The 22443-nt window shown below is 37.8% G+C and overlaps 1 protein-coding gene across 2 annotated transcripts in view; it reads left to right on the top strand.

Moving 5' to 3' along the window:
* The window catches only part of PPP3R1 (protein phosphatase 3 regulatory subunit B, alpha), a 37033-nt gene extending 17633 nt beyond the window's left edge, over positions 1-19400 (top strand). For both annotated transcript variants that reach the window (XM_072409583.1, XM_072409584.1), the window contains exons 2-6: positions 2547-2586; positions 10539-10715; positions 12157-12216; positions 15098-15282; positions 17458-19400. In XM_072409583.1, coding sequence (XP_072265684.1) covers positions 2547-2586; positions 10539-10715; positions 12157-12216; positions 15098-15282; positions 17458-17505 — 510 coding nt within the window. In that variant the 3' untranslated portion in view covers positions 17506-19400. The remainder of the gene's footprint in view (positions 1-2546; positions 2587-10538; positions 10716-12156; positions 12217-15097; positions 15283-17457) is intronic.
* The last annotated feature ends 3043 nt before the right edge of the window (positions 19401-22443 follow it).

Here is a 22443-nt window from a genome sequence, read left to right as displayed (position 1 = left end):
AAGGGCTGTACCTTAATAGTGACCAGGGAGCAAAAAAAAAAAAACCATTTGAGGCTTTTCATGTCTCTTGAGTTTACCACACTCTACAGATAACCAGCCATGCTTTCCATGAGTGAAGCAAAAAGCGCCTATTTGTGTTTATGGGAAAAGGAGAGAGGGCTTTGCCTAAGTTCCTCCCTGGTCATGGGGGAAGCAATAACGTGTGGCCAGAACGTATTTTGGCATGTTAGATCCATCATTAATAGCTTGGCCAGAACATATCTGCCAGTGATATGGATGACTTGCAAGATTGGTATTCTGTGTAACTGTAATTGGCTAAAAAGGATGAGCTTTGTTGAATTTAGTCATGGAGTGATTTTTTTAACCAGTAGCTTACCTATATGTTAGCCTGTGATAAAGCAAGGAAGGAAAATTGGTATTGTGCTTGTCTCCATAATGAATCTTTAAATGACCATTAGCGTCTATTCACACTTGTGCATTTTGCAACCCATACTGTGATAAGTCAGCTCGTTGATTGGGAATAGGCCAACAGCAAACTTTAATGCATTAAGCTCTCTTGCATAACATATATTGTGTATATCGGTAGTAACCCATTAGTCCAAATTGGCATTTATTGTCTAAGGCTGCATACACGCGTGCAATAATTGTCGTTGGAAATCATTTACAATCCTTTCCGACTAACGACTGCACGATGCATGAACAAGTTCTGTACATACAGCACCATTCTGCTCGATGGAGAGAGGAGGGGGAGAATGACACAGCGACGCCCCCCTGTGCTCTCTCCCCCTTCATTTCCATTAATATCGTCCATTGATCCACCCGGTTGGTCGTTCGGACGATGGACGACGTGCACTGTACGCCAGATTCTCGTCCGATATCGGCCCTAACCTTCACACTTTTCTGGAAGGTTATCTTGTAATAGAAAGTAGAATTGTAATGGAACCACTGACAGGATTTCTAGTTTCCAATAAGCATTTGGGAAACAAGATGGCAGCATTTTATTTATTTATTGCTGAGTGGTAAATCATGAGTGTGCCTGTGAAATAGGACAGAGAAGGGTGTGGGGATATTCGCCATTGGTAGCATATGGAGGATTTTTTTCAGTACTCCCTATGTATTCAGTGGATAAAATATTAAAAAAGGTCGGTGTATTGTACAGAAGCTCTAAATGTGTGTGCCCCTCATTTTTATTTTGCTCTTACATATTTCCCCCTCTTTTTTTAATATAGTTGGTAGGCGTGGGTGTCTGTCCTGAGAACTTGCTGTGTGTGTGCAATCCCTTGGCCTTTTGCACAGATTTGAAAAGTGATATGCTAAGGGGAATCCTTTCACATAAAAGGATCAATCTTGTCAGCTGGGTAGAGAGAGGCACTGTCTGCTTAGACATCTGTTAAGTCATTTAAACCTACGTTAAATAACAGTTTGCAGTGGTGTAGGTTCTGCAGAACCAGAAACATGTACAGAATGTGTATTCCCAGCTTATCACTTACACATGATCTTAACAAGCTGTAACACTGAATTTACATTTTCTTGATAGGACTAAATGCAGTCATGTACAGCCTTCTGGTAGCAAGGTGATTGCTGATACTACCCTAATGTGGCATGTCATGTATATATTTTATTGCTTTGGAATTGTGTTGCTACTTTGGGATATAGATCCTTGGGATGACATGATTCCTGGTGCATTCTCAGTTTATAGCACTGAGCAATCTGAGTGATCAGCCCTGGGCAGTTGCTCACAGCTCATTATATGTCACAACCCTATCCAGATATACCATGAATCCTTTGTCGAAAAATAATGAATCTCACCATTGTGTTAGAAGAATCCTGTACATAAAGTTTTGAATGAAGTGGTTCAGTTATGCTGGTGTTTGTTTTTGCTTGTAACCCCATTAGGTAGACTTTCCTTAATTTCCTGGTTCTGTAATACCTGTGCAAGAAAAGGAAGGTTTGACTGTTGCTAGAACAGGAAGGCAAAGATGGGCTTAGGAGAAAGTGGCTGATGCTTCCACCCTTCATGCGTTGTAATCAAAATGAGCTTTTGTGCATATCCACATTGCATACTCCTTTGGTGTCATCTGGTAAGAATGACAGCTTTGCAATTGCAGCACCATTCATCAGGAGGACTGTGCTATTCTAATAGAGGTATAGAGACTTATGTTCTCTTTACAAAGCTGGTATGCAGAGAATGTGTTTTATACCCTTTAATATTGCATAAATCTTATGCTGTTTGGGTCTGAGATGACTAAATGGGGGAACTCAAGGTATGTCACGGAATTTATGTTCTGGCCAATGAATGTACTATTTGCTTGTTTATACACTAGACACCTGTGTTCCTTCGGAGCTGTACAACGTTTCTTTAGGCCCAACCACTGGGCTATTTAATTAATGGCTGGCCTATTGTGGCCAAACCAAAAACCAGTTTGGCAAGGAAGCTCTTCAAGCAGGTTTATGTGTGTGTTATATGTGTGTTCAGCTGAAGATCTTACTTTGTGTACTTTGTTTTGGCCTCGATTTTTAACAGTTTTTTTCTCTTATATTTGCAGGGAAATGAGGCAAGCTACCCGTTGGAAATGTGCTCACATTGTAAGTAATTTTTGTCCCAAACGCTTATATAGTTAATGACGGAAACTGCGATTTAGTTATGTTATAAAAGCACATGCATGCAGACACGAATAGAGGTATAGATGTTTGTATCCATGTCCGAGTGTCCTGGGAGGAAGCCTTTTACGAAAACAGAATACTATGTGCTTTGTCAGTCATATACAGGACCAAGTGATGAAAATAATGAAGTATGTTTCACGGTACTAAAAGTGCAACTCCGATTCCCTGTTTTATAAGTAGAGCCCCTAGATTGTATGCCACTTTTTTGTTTTTACTGCTGTTGGAAAAGGCAGAGGGCAACAAAAACTCAAGACCCCCCCCCCAACACTTTCCTATAGAGTAATGATATTACATCCGTATTGCTGCAATTCATTTCATTGCATCACCATGTGTTTAGATGTGGTTCATATCTGACATTTGTTTTGTTGAGCAGACAACTTATTACGACATTATATCTTTCCATAATATTTCTGTTAGTCTGAATACGACCCCCCCAGGAAAATGTGAACAATGTAACCGCTCGGAACAATCATGTTGATAAGTGTAAATTGTAAGCATTACCACTCAACATTTCACATTCAGGTCAACCCATCATGTCACTGTGCATTATAAGCAAATGTGGACTTTTTAGAATGAGACTTTCTAAGCTGCCTTTTTTGACCTGGTTGTAAATTTTGCTTCAATTGCTCAAAGGGGCTCACAATCTAATGTCCCTATCATAGTCATAATATTACTTTTCTATACATCTAAGATCAGTTTAGGTGAAAGCCAATTAACCTAACTGCATGTTTTTGGAATGTGGAAGAAACTGCAGTACCCGGAGGAAACACACAAACACGGGGGGAACCTACAAACTCCATGCAGATAATGTCCTGGCCGAGATTTAAACCTGGGACCTATCGCTGCAAGGGATAGAGTGCTAACCTCTAAGCCTCTGTGCTGCCCCAATAATCTTCCAGTAAAGGTCCACTTTAAAAGTGTCTCCTTCATTTTTCTGTTAACGGATTGATGTCTTACAACTGATCCATCTCTTGTTATAGTTGCATAATTTTTAAGTAGTGCAGGTGTTTTGGGAAATGTAGTTTGGTTTCAAACATTGGGTGTCACATGGTCACACCTGTGTGACCCTTCCTAAATTCAGAGATTAGAGGAAATATGTTGTAATGCAGTGTGTATGCACATTTAGCCCATAAAACTGGTATTTTGTCTGTCTATCCTTTTCTTTTGATTGGCGTGTAAGCTAACAAGCTTTGCTTGATAAATATGTTTACAGGTCATGTATATGTGCATATTCTTATACTCCGTTAGCCATTAAATAATGCTAAAATATTGTAGTTGGAGTGATACCCTTCATAGGCTAACTCAAGGAATCTAAGTCGTCCCAAAAGTTTGCAGATTTAAATACTGTTTATTGGTTGTAGTTTGGAGTTTAACAAGGAAGCAAAGATTGGCCAGGTTGTATTGACATTTCCACCAAGCTGGTGATCTTTAGACTGGTATATCCTACTGCTGGGCTGTTAGATTGAATGCCTAGCAATCAAGAATTAAAGAATTTCTGGTAGCCCCTCCTCCCAAGCTCAGCATTTTTCTGTAGCAAACACTTGCCTGCATCATCCTAGAGCAGTGTTTTTCAACCAAGGTTGCTAGGGGACCTTGAACAGTCTGTGTCTCTCAGGTCAGTTTAAATGGCACCAATGTCCTTCTTGTCACTGACCACAGCACCTAATATACTGTGAGCTGTGGATGTAGTAATTATAGCAGGGGTTCCCCGAGATCTGGGAATTATTTCAAGAGTACCCCGGGATCTGTAAAATATTTCAAGGGTTCCTTGTGTTTTTAAGAGAGGCTTGTCCAGTACTATACAGCAGTGGTCCCCAAGTTTTTGGACCTATGGACCGTTAAAGTTACAGACTCCGGACCGTGCATGCATGGGGAGCCGTGTGTCACTCAAAAGGGGAAGAAACTTCTCCCAGACAGACGTCATAATCACAGAACCCGGGTGATCATACTACAGGTTGGAAACCGCTGGTCTCCGTGCCCTCGTGGCCCAGCTGTTAGACGCCTGCATTTGGGGACCCCTGCTATACAGATTTTTTTCCAACATAAGTTTGGCTTTTACCTACAATGCTCTGTAAATCCCAAACCATAAAGGTCTGTAATCATTTCACCATACTTTAAGGTTTCTGTATCAAAAACACTCCAATCTGTTAATGTATTTTATAATTATCAATTTTTCTTAACTTATAGTTGCTGACGTTAAGTGAAACCCCTTGCAATCTCCGATCTCGTTTAGAATTGGGGTGCACTAAGGCACTGTGCAGTAATGCACGACATAACGCACATCTTAATGCATGATTTACCACACTCGCCACATAAACGTTAAAAAACATCCTTTTTACGTTATGTTTTGATTGTTGAGGATTAATTACATACAAGTGTATGTAAAAAGGGATTGCATTTGGGGGATGAGATGTCACACAGTCAACTTAGGGAATTGGTGGACTCAATTTACTTTTACACAGCTACTAATATTGACTTCAAATGCCCTACTGCCTGTGCTTACCAGGATGTGAACCCATGGATAGCAGTAACAGAAAAGAACAGGAGAACTTGCAGGATCTCCTTTTTTTATGAGATTCTTTTCAAGCTACTGATGTTTGCGGAGAGTTAGAGTAAGCGTAGGTAGATGTGAAAGACGCATATTGCCAAGTAGGTCTAAACAAGGTAACAAAAGTTCAGCTACTGTGAAGCAGCTGGAAGTTTGCCTGGCATTAGTACAAACATAAAGGGGACATTTACAAAGCTACTATGTTATACAACTTTTTTTTTTAATCACACATGCTCATTTTTTTCCAACAGTACCTCACTAACTTTATGACAAGCGAAACCCATATCAAGTCAGCCAATCCATTTGTTGCACAATCCTCCTAAGGAGATTATATATATATATATATATATATATATATATATATATATATATATATATATATATACACGCCTTTCTTGAATAAAACAAATCCTACATTTCTTTTATAGATTCACCAGCTATATGTTTGAGTCAGCAGTGTCATTGCTGATGGCCGCAGCTCCTTTAATATTTTTTCATTGTAGTGCAGGCAGACGCATCCTATGCAAGTAGCAGCTCTGCTCTGGAATTAGTAGCAGTTCAGCATCCTTTCCACCCTGACCCCCCCTCCCACCGCAGCAAATTGTACTTCACTGGCAGGATTACCATGTATTTGTGCTGCATTGTAGAGACAAGCTGCTTGTTCACACTAGCTGCCACCCAGTGGTTCCTTGGCGCTTTTTTATGTTTGATATATAATCAGTCACCCACCGAGCATTCATTAAACACGGCCATGTGAACAAGCCCTGTTTCCTGTAAGACAGGTGCATTTATAACTAGGTGCTGTTGCTCATATTATCCTATTGAGAAGCTGTAGTTCTATTCTAAATGTGTTATCCATTATCTTTTCTAGTTGTGCTGTTTCCACACTTGGAGAATGCCATTCCTAAGTCGTCCCCCCCCCCCATGATAACTAGTAATGGGAAAAAAATTTCCGCTACAATTGCTGAATTTATATTCTGAAAATGTTATATGCCTTGCTCCTGGAATTTTACCCTTACAGGCAATATGTTTGTTTCAGGTCAATGACTTAGGCTACATACACAGGTTAGACTTTTAAAACAAAAGACTAAAGATGAATTAATGAGCACTGAGCTGTTCTGTAGAGAGGGGAGAGCGAGTGAGTGCCACACTCTACATATGCTGCAGTGTATGTATCTTCTGGTTTTCTTGTGATTTATGTGAAGATAATTGCCACACAGTGTATAAAATATGTCCCATGATCCCTTTCCCCCTTTTTAATAAAAACAAGTTCCAAAGAGATCATTATGTACCACTGTACTATCATAATACACACAGGATACAATCTTCATTGACCTAATAAAAACAAATTCCTTTTTGTTAGGTATTTCATATAGTCTGTCTGCATAGATTTTATTACCAGATGCATTACAATTTGAATAAAAACTATATACATTCCATATGCCTTTGTTTTGAAACCTGTAGCTAGCAAACTTGACAAAGGATAATTTCAACATCCTGTCTTATTAGTGTCTGAAAATGGTCAGTTTTGTTCGTATTATTAAGAACATTGCATTTGTTATTTTTCCTCTACAAACACAATTTGTAATAAACCCTGGTGAAGGTTAACCCTTGTATACATGGCAGGTAGAACTGTCCTGTATTTTGGTAGCAGTAAGGCAGAAGGACCAGAGATGACATGACTGACTGACTGACACGCTACTCTATGCTATAATGGGAACAGGATGGCTAAGATTTTTATTTAGGTAACAGTGGAAAACCCCCTGGAATATTTATATTTCAATGGGCATTATAAAAGGACCCTTTTTAGCCTTTTACTTTTGAAGACTGTTTTCCTTGGGGAATCTCATCAGTGCAGTAATTCTTTCTGATTTTGTGTAGTAAACTGTAATACAAGTGTCTATGTATATCTTCAAGGGCACTGCCTGTGTAATGTGAACCAAGAGTTGGAAATAGATGCCTTGTCTCTTGCCTCCAGTACTGTGCTTATGAATCAAATATTTTTAAAGTGGACCTATCTTCAAAATTCACACTTGAGTCAGTGGGATAAATGGTATCCTTACCAAGTAAAATGGTTTTGCTGAAAAAGCAAAATCCCCTTTCTCGTCATGAATAAAAATGCTGCTCCAATATGTGACCTACAGCTGAAAAAATTATTTGACTGATGGAGGAATTGTTATAAGTCATAAAAGTAGTATTAGTAATATTTGCTCAGACATGCTATATGGAAGACTTTCAGTAAAACAAGAACACCAAAGCGGAATTACTGTGTAGAACTATTTAGCAGGAGGCAGGCTTTTTAACTTGAAAATACAAATGCACATGAAGATTGTGTGTGTGTGTAAAAATAACCTTTATTTTCTCAGGGCCTTCCTACACTAGAAATTTTGTATCGGCTACAATTGCACACTGATTAGCCCAAAACCACAGACAGATGAAGTAAATAACATTGATCTTGTTACAGTGGCATCTGTCAACGGGTGGTATGAACAGGTATTTCTTAAAGGTGATGTGTTGGAAGCAGGACACAAGGTCATTGCTGCAAGTGTGTAAAGTTCTAGCAGAATTTAGGAAGAGCCAGATTGTTATAGTTAAGTGACTGGTTCAGAGTATCTCCAAAACTTCATGTCCTGTGAGTTATTTAATGCGGTGGTTAGTTCCTACCAAAAACTGTGAAAGGAAGGGCATCTGGTGACACCCATGGCTCATTGATGCTGAAAAACATAATGCTTGTCATATTAGAGGTCTCTGAACCAGGGCTGTGGAGTTGGAATCAGAAGTAATAGGTTACTTGAATTGGCCAATTTGTCCTGACGCTGACCCCCCTAATACATTTAAATTGTAATAAAAAAAAGCAATATGTGATAATGTCCTATTTCACAGATAATGGTAAGTGAGCACTTCACCTAGTGTAAGTCTCTTAGTTTTTATGCAAACTGAAATTCATACATAATTATAATCTGGACTATCTTACTTTACTATTGCATTGCAGGTGTTGCAACATGATTAAACAGTGTTCATTATTTTCAGCTGTAGGACTCATTCCACAAGTTTAAAACTCGTTTGGCTCATGAAATAAATTTAAGGTCGAGGTGTTGTCTGTCACCTGCAAACCCAGTTCAGATAGTGTGCATAGACTGTATAATAGGGGAAGATTTCCCTTGCAGATTATCTGTACATTGCCCAGGGATATACTCAGGGCTGGATCACCCAAGATGACCTAGGTACCTGCTTAAAGCCTGACAGATATTCAGGGGGCCCTTCTGCATGTGCCCATACCCAGGGCTGTATTTAGGTGTACCTTTGCAAGATGGCCCTCTGGAGCTTCCCTCATTGAAAATGACTATAAAATAAGCCACTCTTATTTGTTCAGATATTATTATATGGATAGAACTGTAATGGCAACAGCACCCAGCTAAGTCAGTATTTTCAGCAGCAAAAATATTCCAATCATGTTTTGGGCCTCCATGAAAGAGGATCAGGCAAAAGCATTTCTCTAAGAATGATACTAAATTTTGGATTGTAACAGCTGCTCCTCTGCTTTATGCCAAGTTTTATTATATGTTAGGTGTTCAATGTTTTTTGTCTGTATTTTTTACTTTTGATATTGTTTTAGAAATGGCAAAGATGTGGTTTAAATTTTTGAACTGGTTAACTGATTATCTTTCTATACTATTGCTTGCTTTGAACTTTGTGGCCTCTTAATATTAGACCATTGTTTTCTTTTTTACATTCTGTCTTTTTATTTAAGCTTTAGAGTTAAATGTTTGTAATAAAGCCACAATGACGTCCGCTTAGCTTCAGAGTTTAGACTCATACTTTAACAGTATCCTGATTCATGTTGGCAGTTTCAGGCTTGGATGACGAGTAGTGAATTGGCTTCCTAGCCAGGAGTTAGTTTTTTGGTTTGTTCCCATAAGCAGAAACCATCTTCGTATAGCTTAAAAATTGCTGAGTTTTGGCAGCGATTAAATGCCTTGCCGTGTCCTTCCCAGAAATTGGAAGCTTGATGCAAAGAAGTTCTAGGCGGGTGGTGGACAAACTTTTCAGCAACAATCCAAAAACAGCCAGGTCATTACTAAAAAGTCCCGAGTGGTACACCAAGCTAAAATGGGTTTGGGAGAACACTGACTTGGATGTTGCATGCTTTCAATTAACATAAAAATAAAGCACTTAAAACCAAAGGAATTTTGTATTGACTGCTCAGGACACACATTATGAAAGAAAGAAGGTGAAATTTAGCAATAGAAAAAACTTTTTTTTTTTTTTTTTTTTTAACCTCTGCCTTCAACTTTCTAATTTGCATCTCGCCCCTCTCCAGAAATAAATGCATACACCTAGTTCTTTGATTCCATCCGTCATTACTGCAATATAGCCCTCCTAAATCCCATCCCCCAAGATTTAACCTGAATTGTACTGGGGGGATGTGGTCAGTTTAAACACTGTGTTCATTGGTATTTACATCTTGAATGGTATTGTACTATGTTGTTAAGAAGGATGACATTTCCACTCACATCACAATCTAACTAATCCAACTAAAAATTCCTCACCTGCCTAGTCCACCTCTGTCTTGTTAAAATTTGCTGCTTTTTATGTTCCCAGAAGCTGTGTAATATTCAATCACTATGGTTTCCAATGTGGCTTTCCATTCATTTTAGACTGTAATGCGGTCTGCAGTTTTTTTTTTTCTTAAGTATTACATTTTGTACCAGTTATTACAGACTAGTTTCAGTATGAGAATTGTTTTTAAGAATGAAAATATATCTTACCCATACATTTTGCTCAAGTTTTCTTGTACAGGCTTCACAGTATCTTAAAATGACATTGTATACACAAGGATGCACTTTATTGCAAATGATCATTTTGGTATTTTTGACCAAAAATATACCAAGCAAAACCCGATTCCAGTTGATTACATTTTCAGTTGTCATACAAAACTAATTTGTAAAATTTTCTTGCACTCATTCATTACCCACTAACTGTGCCTGCATGAAATGATCTGCTTAGCTTGTCCACATTAATTATGCCATGTGATCATGTGGAATTAAGCAAGCATTAGCAGTGCCTGTCTGCTTAGTCTAGGAGTTAGCAAGGTTCCAAGTGAGCCTCAGATTTTACTGTTATGGCTGGCAGAAAGCTAGGTAATTGGACTAATCATTTAACATCGTCTCTGACTGCACATACTTTAACAGTTGGCAATTTTTAGAAGGAATAACGTTTTTGTGTCTTTAACCTTTGCTGCTATTTTTTTTTTTTTTTTTGTCTGTGCAACTACATGGAGATATCTAAATATTAATGTACACATTTCCACATTTTTCTCTTGTAGTCGATGCTGATGAGATCAAAAGGCTAGGAAAGAGATTTAAGAAACTTGACTTGGACAACTCGGGATCTCTGAGTGTAGAGGAATTCATGTCTTTACCTGAGCTGCAACAGAACCCTCTCGTGCAGCGAGTAATAGATATATTTGACACTGACGGAAATGGAGAGGTTGACTTTAAAGGTAAGAAATTTGTACTACCTTATATTTTGTACAGATATACCTTCTATATCTGTTGTATCAAGTAATCAATGTAAACATGGGATTTCCTGAAGTTTTATTTATTGTTCCTTTTGGTTTTTATACTTGATGATAATATTTTGATTTTGATTTTTAAATAGGTTCTAGTTTGTCTGTGTTCTCATACAGAAAAGTTAGTAAAAAATGAGTTTGAAAATAAACAAATTGGTCTCGTGGCATGTTGTAGATTAGGTCAGAAGAAGGCCAAGGTGATTTACTGCCTAAGAGTCTTTACACATAAGACCTATTTGCCACTTGGTTAATGCGTTCATCTGTGTAATGACGTGTCTGCATAGAGTAGTATAATACTTGGATCTATGTGGCATCGATTGACTCCTGTATGTTTTTGTATAGTTAGTGTATCGCAGCTATTGCATTTTTTATTTTTATTGTAAACCTTAACAATGAAGTAGGGGGAAATCTATCAAAGACATAACAGAAGGAAAGCTTTAGTGGAATAAGGTCAAATCTGATTTTATTTTTTTCCAGTGAAAATAGGCATTCAGTGAGATTGAATATATATATTTATGTATTTATTATAAAAAAAACTGCATAGAACATATGTATTTATTTGTTATTTTAGATGTTTTATTCTCTGCTAGTTATCATTTAGGTCACTGGTAGTATGTATGTGGAAAAAGTGTTATTTCTACATGAGGAAAAGAGATGTATGCAAATAACTTTAAAGTCTAGAATGGTGCACGTGTCTGAATTGTTTGAGGGGTAAATCAAAGAAAAATGTTTTTGTCCCAGTTGTTATGGAGGGCGTTGTTAGAAAAACATAAGAAACAGTTGACCTTGGTTTTTCTTCATGTTTTCACACATTATTAGTTTTACCGTTCACATGGTTTAAGACGCAAAGCCCTAGAAAACGTGTGCAAGACACAATATTCTATTGGCCAGACTTTTTTTTTTTTTTTTTTATTCCTTGGTATGTAAAAATGCTAAAAAGAGTGTCCCTTTGTGCTTGCAGTGGCTTCATTAGTCTGCCTGTGAGGCCCCTCAGGTCATCAGTGCCACATAGTTATGTTGCATTACTTGAATGTGAATTTCTCCTGAAAGCAAATATTACTTCAAGGTAGAGATTACAGTAGTAAGGATATGCTTTCACTGGAAGGTCTGGGAATAACAAAGAGATGGAACACGCTGTTTGTTGGACAGATAGATCGGTGTCCCCAGAGTATTCACAAGATCCAGTGCGGTAACTGCATGCCTTTTGCACAAAGTATTAGGTTCTTATTGGGTCTGTGGTAATGACATGTGTCTTATCTGTTAGGTTTTTTTAAAATACTGCACCCATGGTCAGTCAGTACTAATATGGTACAAGATATAACATAAATGTTCACATTGTGACCTGTTTTCTTTTCTTTTGTTTTATTTGCAGAATTTATTGAAGGAGTTTCTCAGTTCAGTGTAAAGGGAGACAAAGAGCAGAAACTGAGGTGTAAGTATTACATGTAGTGTGTGTGCGTGCGTGTGTGACGTGTGTGACGTGTGCTTCTGGCTTGTACTCATTTTAGGCCCAAGGACCATTTATGTATCAAAATAATAAAGGTTGTCCTACAGTATTCCTCTGTCGACCAACTTAATTCTATAAGAACAGTGTATAGGAAATTGATTTTTTTTTTGTCCCCTATAAACACTCTGATATCAAATATAAACCTTTTGTCTTCAATAAAAAAGTATTAGATTTCTCTTTAATAAAATGTGGCTCAAATAGGAGGTGAAGCCAAGAATAAAAAAGTTGCCATCCTTAGTGACCATCTTATGATAAATCTTGTTTATCTTCAACTGAATTGGCCTGTGCAATTTTTTTTTTTTCCCTCCTCTCTATGTAAGAGTGATTGATTTGTTTCATAGATATCTTTTAACGTGTTATAGATGTAAAAGTACTTTACATGGCCCAGTTATATTAAGACACACCTAAAAATCTTGAATAGTCTATCAGGATCTTGAGAATTACAAATTCACAAACAGGTGTGGTAGCATTGTTTGTTCATAAGGCCTTCAGGAGACTGGTGTAAGTGGTTAAAATGATATTAAAGTCAACCTATCTACAGCTCAGTTTTTTCAAAAGTATATTTACATTGGGGTTCAATCCAGAAATTTTCACAGGCTGGGTGGGAACAAATTGTAGGCGGGTGGCAGCCCCAGTATTGTGACCCAACTCTTCAGTAGCCACCCAAAATAGCCTGATGATTACTGAAAAGCGCCGGGTGGTGCGTCCAGCTAAAAGGGTCTGGGGAGAACACTGTACATGCTGCAAAGGGGAAATTTAGGGCACTTACCCCCCTAGTGTGACTCAGCGTGGATTTTACATGCTAAAAGCAGTAATCCTGAGTCACACTCAGAGCCCACTTACCTTGTTCCGTTTGCCTCCTTTGGCATCCTGCAGGTCCTCGGCACACGTCTTCTTTCTTCGATCTTCAGCCGGCGAATGCAGAAACTTTCTCCGGTTTTCCCGGTGACGTCCGTGCATGCGTGCGTGTGGGTCCGAAGGAGCGGCAGGAAATTTGATTATTTTTCTATTGGATTCAATGCAAAATAGCTGTATTGAGTCCAATACAAAGAAATCTTTATATAATTATATAATATATATATTATACATGCTACTGTAGTTAAATTATAGGTTTCTGTATTTTTATTTTTTTTAACAGATTTTTCTGTTTTTGTTTTTAAAGTTTAATATTAAATGTATTAAATATTGGACATATTTCGGTGAGTTACGCCTAAAAATGATAGGCCTACAATGTAAATTTCCATGCAAAAAAAAAAAAAAGTAATAAAAATACAGACAGAATTAGAACGCTAAGGGGGTTAAACTACCATTCTTTGCCATGGTTCATCTGCCCCTCTTCCAAATACCAAACAACTAAAAACTTTCAAAAAGTTTGTATTTACTAAGCAAAACCCTATGTGAAAGCAGTGGATTGTTCAGACATCAAGCAGTGATTTGTGGAAGGAACAAGAGATTTTACAATGGAAGTCTGGAACTTGTCTTGTGGCTCTAAGCAGCAGATTAGGAAGCAGCGGACCTAATGAAGCTGCCATGTCTTTGCTGTGGGGATTTGTTGGATTTAGGCCAGGAGAGTCTGTGGCCCCAGGGGGTTTGTGATGTTGCATCAACTGGTTATTGTTCTTGCACTTTGATTGGCAGAATGAAATTGTAGAGTTTAAGCATTTATTCCCTTCAGCTGCTGACACCATGTAGTATGATAGCCAGATACATAATGCAGCCAGTGTGGCTAACAAATCCCCCATACAGTTTTGCATTCATTCCCTATTTAATGTGCAGCGCTGCGTAATATGTTTGCGCTATATAAATCCCGTTTAATAATAATAATAATAATAATATTAACAATAATTAATATTAATTGCAGAAACATCTTATTGTCTAAGTTGACAATGATGTTCTTTTAGGTGGGAATGAGCTCATCCCCACAGATAGATCCTTGCCTCAGAGCAGCACTTATTATTTATTAAAATATAGGCCCTTTATATTAAAGTGTTGAAAGAATTATTGTCACATAGGTCAATACTCACATTCAGCATTAGAATGAATGCCCTACTTTGGTTTGTACACACAATACAGTCAGTTTTATCAATTACACTTTGAAAGGTAAGGCTCATTGTGCGTTTGCTTGCCTTTCTAATTTCTGGGGACAGGTAATCTAATTACTAGAGTTTTAGTCTTCAGTATATTTGTTGGCAGTGCACTTAGAATGAGAAGCATCGATTATATTAATGATGAGGGAACGTGTCAAGAGTATTCCTGGATGAGTTCAGAGCATTGATGCTGTTTGGATTAAACTGATTTGTGCATATAGTACGGTTTTGGTGCTTAGGAATTATACCTGTAGCTGCAGGACTGTGAGGTGTATGTAAACGAAGGTCCACCTTTGCCATATCTAGTCATATGACCCTCTGTTTTTTTGTTTTTTTTTTTTTTGTGTGGAAGAGACAATATGACTGGGAATATCGGCTGTGGTCCATGATAGAGGTGCCAAACTAGTTGTGTAAAGGGGTCTTCAAAAGTAAAATGTGGTTCTGAGGTATAACTGAGGTGTAAAATAACAGGCCTGAAAAAAGAAATGGGGAAAATACTATTTTGTACCTTATCTTTTTGGGTCTTTGATAGGTTTTAAGTATCAATAATAGCAATAGGTATGACAGCCATGCATAAGGCATTTACATAATGACACATCCACATTGGCACCATCGCGTTTGGTTTTTTTTTTTTTAGAAATAGTTTAGCTTGTTAGAAGCTTTATGCATTGGTATCTGTGCAAGAATTTTTATATATTTTTTTTTCTCTTCCCTTCAAGTTGCTTTCCGTATATATGACATGGACAAGGATGGCTATATCTCAAACGGCGAACTTTTCCAGGTGTTGAAGATGATGGTTGGTAACAACCTCAAGGACACACAGTTACAGCAAATAGTAGACAAAACGATTATCAATGCAGACAAAGATGGTGATGGGAGAATATCTTTTGAAGAATTCTGTGCTGTAAGTATTCATGTCTGTACTTTTTATTTCCACTGAATACTGCCAGCTAGCAGAAAGTTCATCTGGTTTACCTGCTGAGTGATGAAGAGCACACAGAAAGAGATAAACTCTTCAGGAATTTGCCACCTCTCCAATTTCAACAAACTTGCAGAAGCACTTTTTTTTTAAAGCCGTGAACTAACAGAAGTAAAAATAACAATTTAAATATTTTATCTTCTATTATCTGGTGTGTAAACATATAATCGCAAAGCTGCTGTTTACAGACGTTTTCGCCTGGTTGTGTTTGCCAGCAGGAACAAGATCAAGTAAGGGCAGGACAGTAGATTTGTGCAGAGGGATTTAGCTGCAAAGTATTTTATTTTAACAAATCAGGTCAGGGTGTTGAACACAGTGCCCTTATTATCCATTACCAACTATGGTAAAACTGCAGTTAACAGTCTTGTAAATGAAAAGGACCAAAGGGAAGCTGATATTTTGTAGGATGATGTTTTAGTTTATTGGCTTTTTTCATGTTTGAAAGGATATTTAATATGCAATGATGACAAGATAGATTTAAAGTAGTGAGATTTAAGTTGACATCCTAGGTATGAATGGTGTTTGTTAGCAAAATATTAATATTAAGTAACTGGGTATGTTAAGTGTTGTGTAAGGCAATGGTCACACTGGCCATGAGGTTGCGGTGCATTTACAGTTTCCTCATGCCAGGGGTCCACTATCTCTAGGGGAACTCTTTATGTAGCTTCTCCTTTTTGCAGCTCTATAGGGAAAGCGTAGGGTGGCTGTCAAATATGAAGACTCTTTGGCTGCAAGGTGCCAGCCACGGGGATTCGTGAAGGATCCCTCAATCCTGAAGCGGGTCTGAGCCTACCCTTGGTGTTGCTTCCAAGAGTTAAAAATACATCTGCTTTCTATGACTGCATAATAGTGAACCTCAACTTCCAGTTTTGTTCTGAAAGTTTCTGCTTACTCTTTGAAAGACACTCACACACACACACACACACTGAAATGTATGGCTTTTGCACAAGTAAATTCTATTTCCATAACCTGTCTTAATGCAGGTCTTGTTTATTCTATTAAGCACAAGGTGGAGTGTCTTGGAAATTGTTTGCCTAGATGTGTTTGCTTTACTCTCAATTTACATTTGCTGTTGAAAGCTGCAGCTTAAAAAGGTTCATTGAATCCTCCTGATAGTAAAGGGCCTTTGTTTTAGGTGTTTATTAAATTGTACTAATAAACAAAATTTCTGGGTCGTTGTTAGTACTTGAATGCTTTGAGGCCTTCTGTATAAGGCCATTGGACTGATAAAAGCCTGTGGGTATTCACAAAGGTGGCAGCTGCAGTAGGCATTCATGAAATTGTAGGATTGTTAGGTGAGTGACTCATTTAAGCAATAGCGAAGAATAAGTCCCCAGAGCCATGTTTTGCAATATAGGACCAAATGGCTATATGGACATTAATATAAGGTCTTTAAAAAGATATGATATATTCAAAGGGTTCAGAAATTCTAGTTAACCTTTCTTGTAACTTTATTCACCACTTTTTGTACTGGTCCACATTGTTCAGCTAAGTTCACTTTGGTGTTTCCAGGGGTCAGGTCTCTACCTTCCAGGGGTCAGGTCTCTACCTTCCAGGGGTCAGGTCTCTACCTTCCAGGGGCAGGTCTCTACGGTCTTTGAACCAGTCTGATAACCAGGTAGGGGAGATGACACAGGAAGCTGCACTGATTAACCAGGCAATATATTTATTTCTTGGCTGTACTGTTGGAAAGGCTGAACATAAGGTAAGGTTGTACATTTATGAATAATAATGGTTTATTATGAAAATTAGTGGTTTGTCTGGAGTTCCACTAAAGGATTATACCTCAGACTTGGGAGGTTGGTTCGGCCTGCTTTTTTACCCTTTCCGTGGTGGTGGTGGGAGGATGATGTTATGGTTAAGGGTCACAAGCACAGTATGCGTTAGGATGTGCAATACTAGACTGTGGATTATCTGGCTCTTACTACAAAAGCTGAACTAAACCTTAAAAATAGAAACCTTGCGACCAGATCGGTCCTATTTTGCAGAAGGGGCAGTTGATATATTTTCTGCAATAAAATAGTGTTACTATGCCTTAATTCATATATTATAAATCTATGACTAGTTTTACTAACCTCCAGCTCATCTTCTCTTCTGCAGGTTGTAGGTGGTTTAGATATCCACAAAAAGATGGTGGTCGATGTGTGAGACTCTTCAGAACAACATCCAACACTTATGCTTTCTTCTCCATCTCTGAAGATCTGCTCAAGACGTCCAGCAACGCTCTCTGTGTATTTTAAATGGAAGTATTTTTCTCTGTGAAGCCACATTTTCCAACATGAGCCTCATGAAGCCAACTTAAGTGTTATTGAACTTTTTATTCTCTCAATAACTTGGTGTAGCACTTTAAAGTCTGAAGGACAGCACGATGGGGAGGAGCATATCAGTGTGATGGAGAAAAAGAAGGGAGTTGGCTTTCTTTTTTCTATTTATTTTGTTTCCTCATCTTTTATAAACAATGAATATATATATATAGCTTTCTACATAGTCAATAGATGGGCTTTAATTTAATTTACTTGACTTAAAAGAAACAACATAAAAAAACTAGAGTAAAAAAGTGCCAAGCAGAACATAAGCCGTTCAATACATAAATATAAATCCTTACTTTTATTTCACACAGTTTTATAAATATATATATATTGTAGAAGAATGTACTTTGAACTGGGTGTCTGGTCAACATGTTTCGTATCTCGTGACTGTTTTTTTTCTTTTGTATATTAACTGGTTGATCAACTTTGTTGATTCCTGTTAATCTACTTAACTTTTTTTTTAAACACAGGAAAATTGTATGTTAATTTATACATGTTAATATATTACCAGGGACTGTGTCTCGCTTTTTTTTTTTTTTTTATATAGTTGAATGTTACTGCCAAGTGAAGAACTCTTAATGCATATAGCAACTGCACAGAACCTAGATCTCTTGCTTTTCGTAGTTGCTGAAGCAAGTCATCCAAATTGTGCTATTCTATCATTTGCAGCAGCTGCAATAAGTATACACCCTACAAGGACCCCTGTCCCTTTTATATAAGCCGATTTGACATAGTCCAGATTTATTGGCTACTCCCTGCCAACTGAATTGAACAGACTACTGCAGGCAGCATGACTGGTAACGATATATGTATATTGGTTTTAGGAGAGGTTCTTCATCCTGGTGGAATGTTTTCTGTTGCTCTTTGTGAAAATAAACCATTTTTGTTCTGCTCTGTCCGTAAAAACCCCCATCATGTGTGATATAAAAGTAGTGAGACACTCTTAACTTTTTCCACCTCTCCTTTTTTCTGCTGTGGTACTATTGGCTAAAAAAAAAAAAATTTTTTTCTTGGCTCTTGGAAAGCGTATCCATTTTTAGTTATTTAGTGAGGGCAGGTTAAGAATCGCCTGCTTGCCATAGCTGTTCCTTCAACTGAGTGCTGCACACCATGGGCTCTGTCTGTGCGAGAGAAATCAAGGTGCTTGGTGTCCTTGCATGACATGGAGTTTTGCATGTAGATCGATTTTTTTTGAAATGTTCCTCTTGTTTACATAATTTGCATTATATATAAATATATATAAATATTAAAATAAAAAAAAATATAAATTGCCAAACTTTGGTACATGTTGATGTTCAATAGAAAAAAAAAAATCTCCACTACACATAAAGTTTGTTCCTCTGGATCAGTCCGTGGTTCATTATCCCAGCCAGTGGTCTTCTGTTCCAGTGTCAGCTGCCATGTGCTCTGCTTCAAGGGGGATTTAGTCTTTTGTGAATTTATTATTATTTTTTGTACATACATTGTGTTTAAACATTTTAGCGGATGCTTTCTATTTCTAATGCTTGTGCATACCTTGGCTGATTTTCCAATAGCAAAGCATTTCCTTATTGGAGATTTTTCTTTTTTTTTTTTTTTTCTTTTTAATTTGTGTGAGGGGAATGGTTATTGTTGAATGTTTTTTTTTTTCTTTCTTTTTTTTCTTTTTGTTTGTTTCCTTTGCATGCTATATAACTTGTAGGAACTGTAGAAAACTTCATACTGTATGAATAAAAAGATGGAACTTGTTATTTAGTCTTTGGTGTTTTGTTCTGTTTTGGCAATGTTGTACATGTCTACCAGTGGGCCTAAACTCTGGGACCTAATCAACATCAGAGATTATTTACCATTCAGTCATGTAATATCTTTAGGCGGAGCTTCTGCCTTAAGCAGGGACTTGTCACACCAGTTACTGTTTGGCCAGCCTTTTGGACTTTTTTACCCCACAGGAATGCTCAATATAATTTTTATGTCTCACGGAACCCCTGCCATTTATTGAGCATCTCGGGAAACCCCTGCTAAAACAAATTTGGTGGTCATCGGAAGAAAAAGCCAGCAGGCAATGTTGGTTGAAATACCACCATTATACATTACTAAAAAGACTTGGAGTAATGCAGCTGCCTCTAGTGGTGCTGGCCCTAGAACTTTGCAGACTTTATCAAATGGGAAATCAATCAACTGTTTAGGGAACCCCTATCTGTGTGTGAAGGAATCCTGTGGTTCTATGGAACCTAAGTTACGATTGGCTGGTTTAGGCAGTGAAGAAAAGGGGAGCAAAGCCTCTTTTACATCCTTTAGATGTTTACACAGCTTGGTAAATGGCGATCTGACCATTTTCTATCCTAAGTCTTTACAAGGGTCACAAAAGAATGTGATACTGCATAGAAACTAGATGAATGCGAATGACCTCTGAGCCTGACTGTTTCCTGGTTTACCAAAATCTCCCAAGTGGCCATACCCATTCCCATATTGTAATTAGCTGTACAAGAACAAAAAGTGTTAAGATGCAGGACAGGTGCCAAAATGTTTTGCTGGTAAAAGAAAATTTTGATTTCACTCTTGATTCTTTCCTTGTTGCTTTAGGTGCAACATAATTAAAGGGGATCTGTAGATGTGCCTTAGTGATCCAAGTCAGGTCTGCTTAGCATTTGTGTTTAGGACAAATTAGAATTTTGATGATTCTGAATACTTCTGAATACTTCTATCTATTGATCCTGTATACATTTTAGCAGTGAGGAGGAGATCATTGTGTTTTGATACTGAACCACCATAATACCTTAATCTAGATACAAACATGTTTAGATTTTTGTTGGCCCTGAAGGCTGGGAGGTCCACATCCAGCTTTTACACAGGAGAGTGGTTTCTGCACCCGGAGGTGTTCTAGGACCAGATGCCACCAGCTGAGAAAATCTACATGCCACTTGTCTATGCTGTTAAATGTAAAAAGTCTGGGACACGTGGTTCTGCTCAGAACAGAATCCATTGTAATTGTCTTGCCTTAAAGAGACTTCTTGTTCCTCCCAGAAATATTGTGGCTATGGCATTATCCAAATGTATACAAAAAGGAAAGCCCTCTAATAGAGATATGCAGATCTGAAATTTCAAGATGTTGAAATGTTGTCAAGCTTCTCCTGAAACATGGTGAGAAACTACCTGTGAGGCAAACATTGGATCCCAAAGCTGCCAAGACAGACATATGTTGCCTTTTGGCTTTACCTGCACATGTTCCATGCTTGAAATTTTGTGTTGCAATGTAATAGAGTGAAACTGGACAAAGGGATCAACCTGGAGGCTATCATTAGCCTCAAAAACCTTATTGCAGAGAATCTAAAGGCTCTTGCCCTAAAGAATGCAGACCTTAGAGTTATTATTAAACAAGATTTCTATAGCGCTAACATATTACACAGCACTGTACATTAGAGTTGAAAGTTTATTTTTTAGAAAGTAACACTCTGGCCTGGGAAATGTCTAGAATAAACCCTGAAAATTCTACCAGCATTGATTTCTGAGGGTTTTCCTAAACCTTTGCAACATCTTGACATTCAAAGATACATTATCCTCCAGGATTGTGACCAACTGTTCCAATAATGGGATACTTTGAGAGTCCAACTGGACCTAGACTGACACCAGAACCCTGATGAACACTTGTGCTGCAGCAGCTTTACAATGACAGGGCAGCGAACCTTCTGGTCACCACACAGATCACAGCCTTCTTTGCTTCTTGCCTAAAGAAACTAGCTGAGAGGTATAACATAATAAATACTTATCAATTTATTTTGTTTAAATCTTAAGTGGACTGTGTAGGTGGTAGATTATGTGAAATGGATCCCATTGCTGACTTATTTTTGTGCTGCAAGCTCCTCTTATTAGTTTTTGGTACTGCAGAGAAATTCATTCTCCTTGGTTTAGAGCAGGTTCTCAGATACCTGGTCCAAATCAGGAACATATTAGGTACTACAGAAGTCATCTGCATTTATTTGCTACAATATAAACTCTAGTATGTATGCCTAAAACGGTCATCATTAAGTTACCGTACTTTACAATACACTTCACTAAAAATTCTAACCTTACCTGGTATTCTGGTGACTTTTTTTCACACACTTTGACTGACAGTCTTCAATAGCAAATGTTACCTAGATGAGCCATTTTGCTTTTACTAGGCCAAAATGGAATGTGCTTTATGACAACAGGGAGGGAGGGTTTTAGCTGTAGGGTGAGTCACTTATAAGTAAAAATGTCAACACCTGCTTTCATCCCTGAAATTTGAGCAATGCCATTGCACAAGCATGCAAATAGTATGTAATACTAGTTAGAAAAGAATTCAAGCCCCCTAGTGTTTTATGTACTGTGTATTACATGAAGCCCCATTATTGAAAAACATGGTAACCTGTATTTTACTACCATGTCTTCTCACATATGTGTGAATGTAGCTTTGCAAAAATGCATTTAAAACATGAAGCTGATCTCCATAACAGTCAATTGCAAAGGTGAAAGATGTATACGATTCATTTTTCCCCACCAAAATATTTGTATTTCTATCCAGCCATTTGTGAAATGTACACAGCAGCCCTGATTTTTCTCTGCTGTAACACTTAGTAGTCTTGTCCCTGCCACAGTGTGGACTGTAAAAGGAGAAATGGCACCTTGATAAATTTATATATCCCTTCTAATCAGAATTCTCCTTGCACTACCATACAAGAAATTGGGTTCATGTGCTGCTTCTCTCTTCCACTTGGAACTCAGTTGTGCAGTAGCTTGCAACACGCTATTACCAGATACGATTCATTTACTTACAACA

Source organism: Pyxicephalus adspersus, chromosome 4 (assembly GCF_032062135.1).
Source record: "Pyxicephalus adspersus chromosome 4, UCB_Pads_2.0, whole genome shotgun sequence".
Lineage (NCBI taxonomy): Eukaryota > Metazoa > Chordata > Amphibia > Anura > Pyxicephalidae > Pyxicephalus > Pyxicephalus adspersus.
Note: the sequence above shows the minus strand (reverse complement) of the source record. Positions and strands in the feature narration are given on the sequence as shown.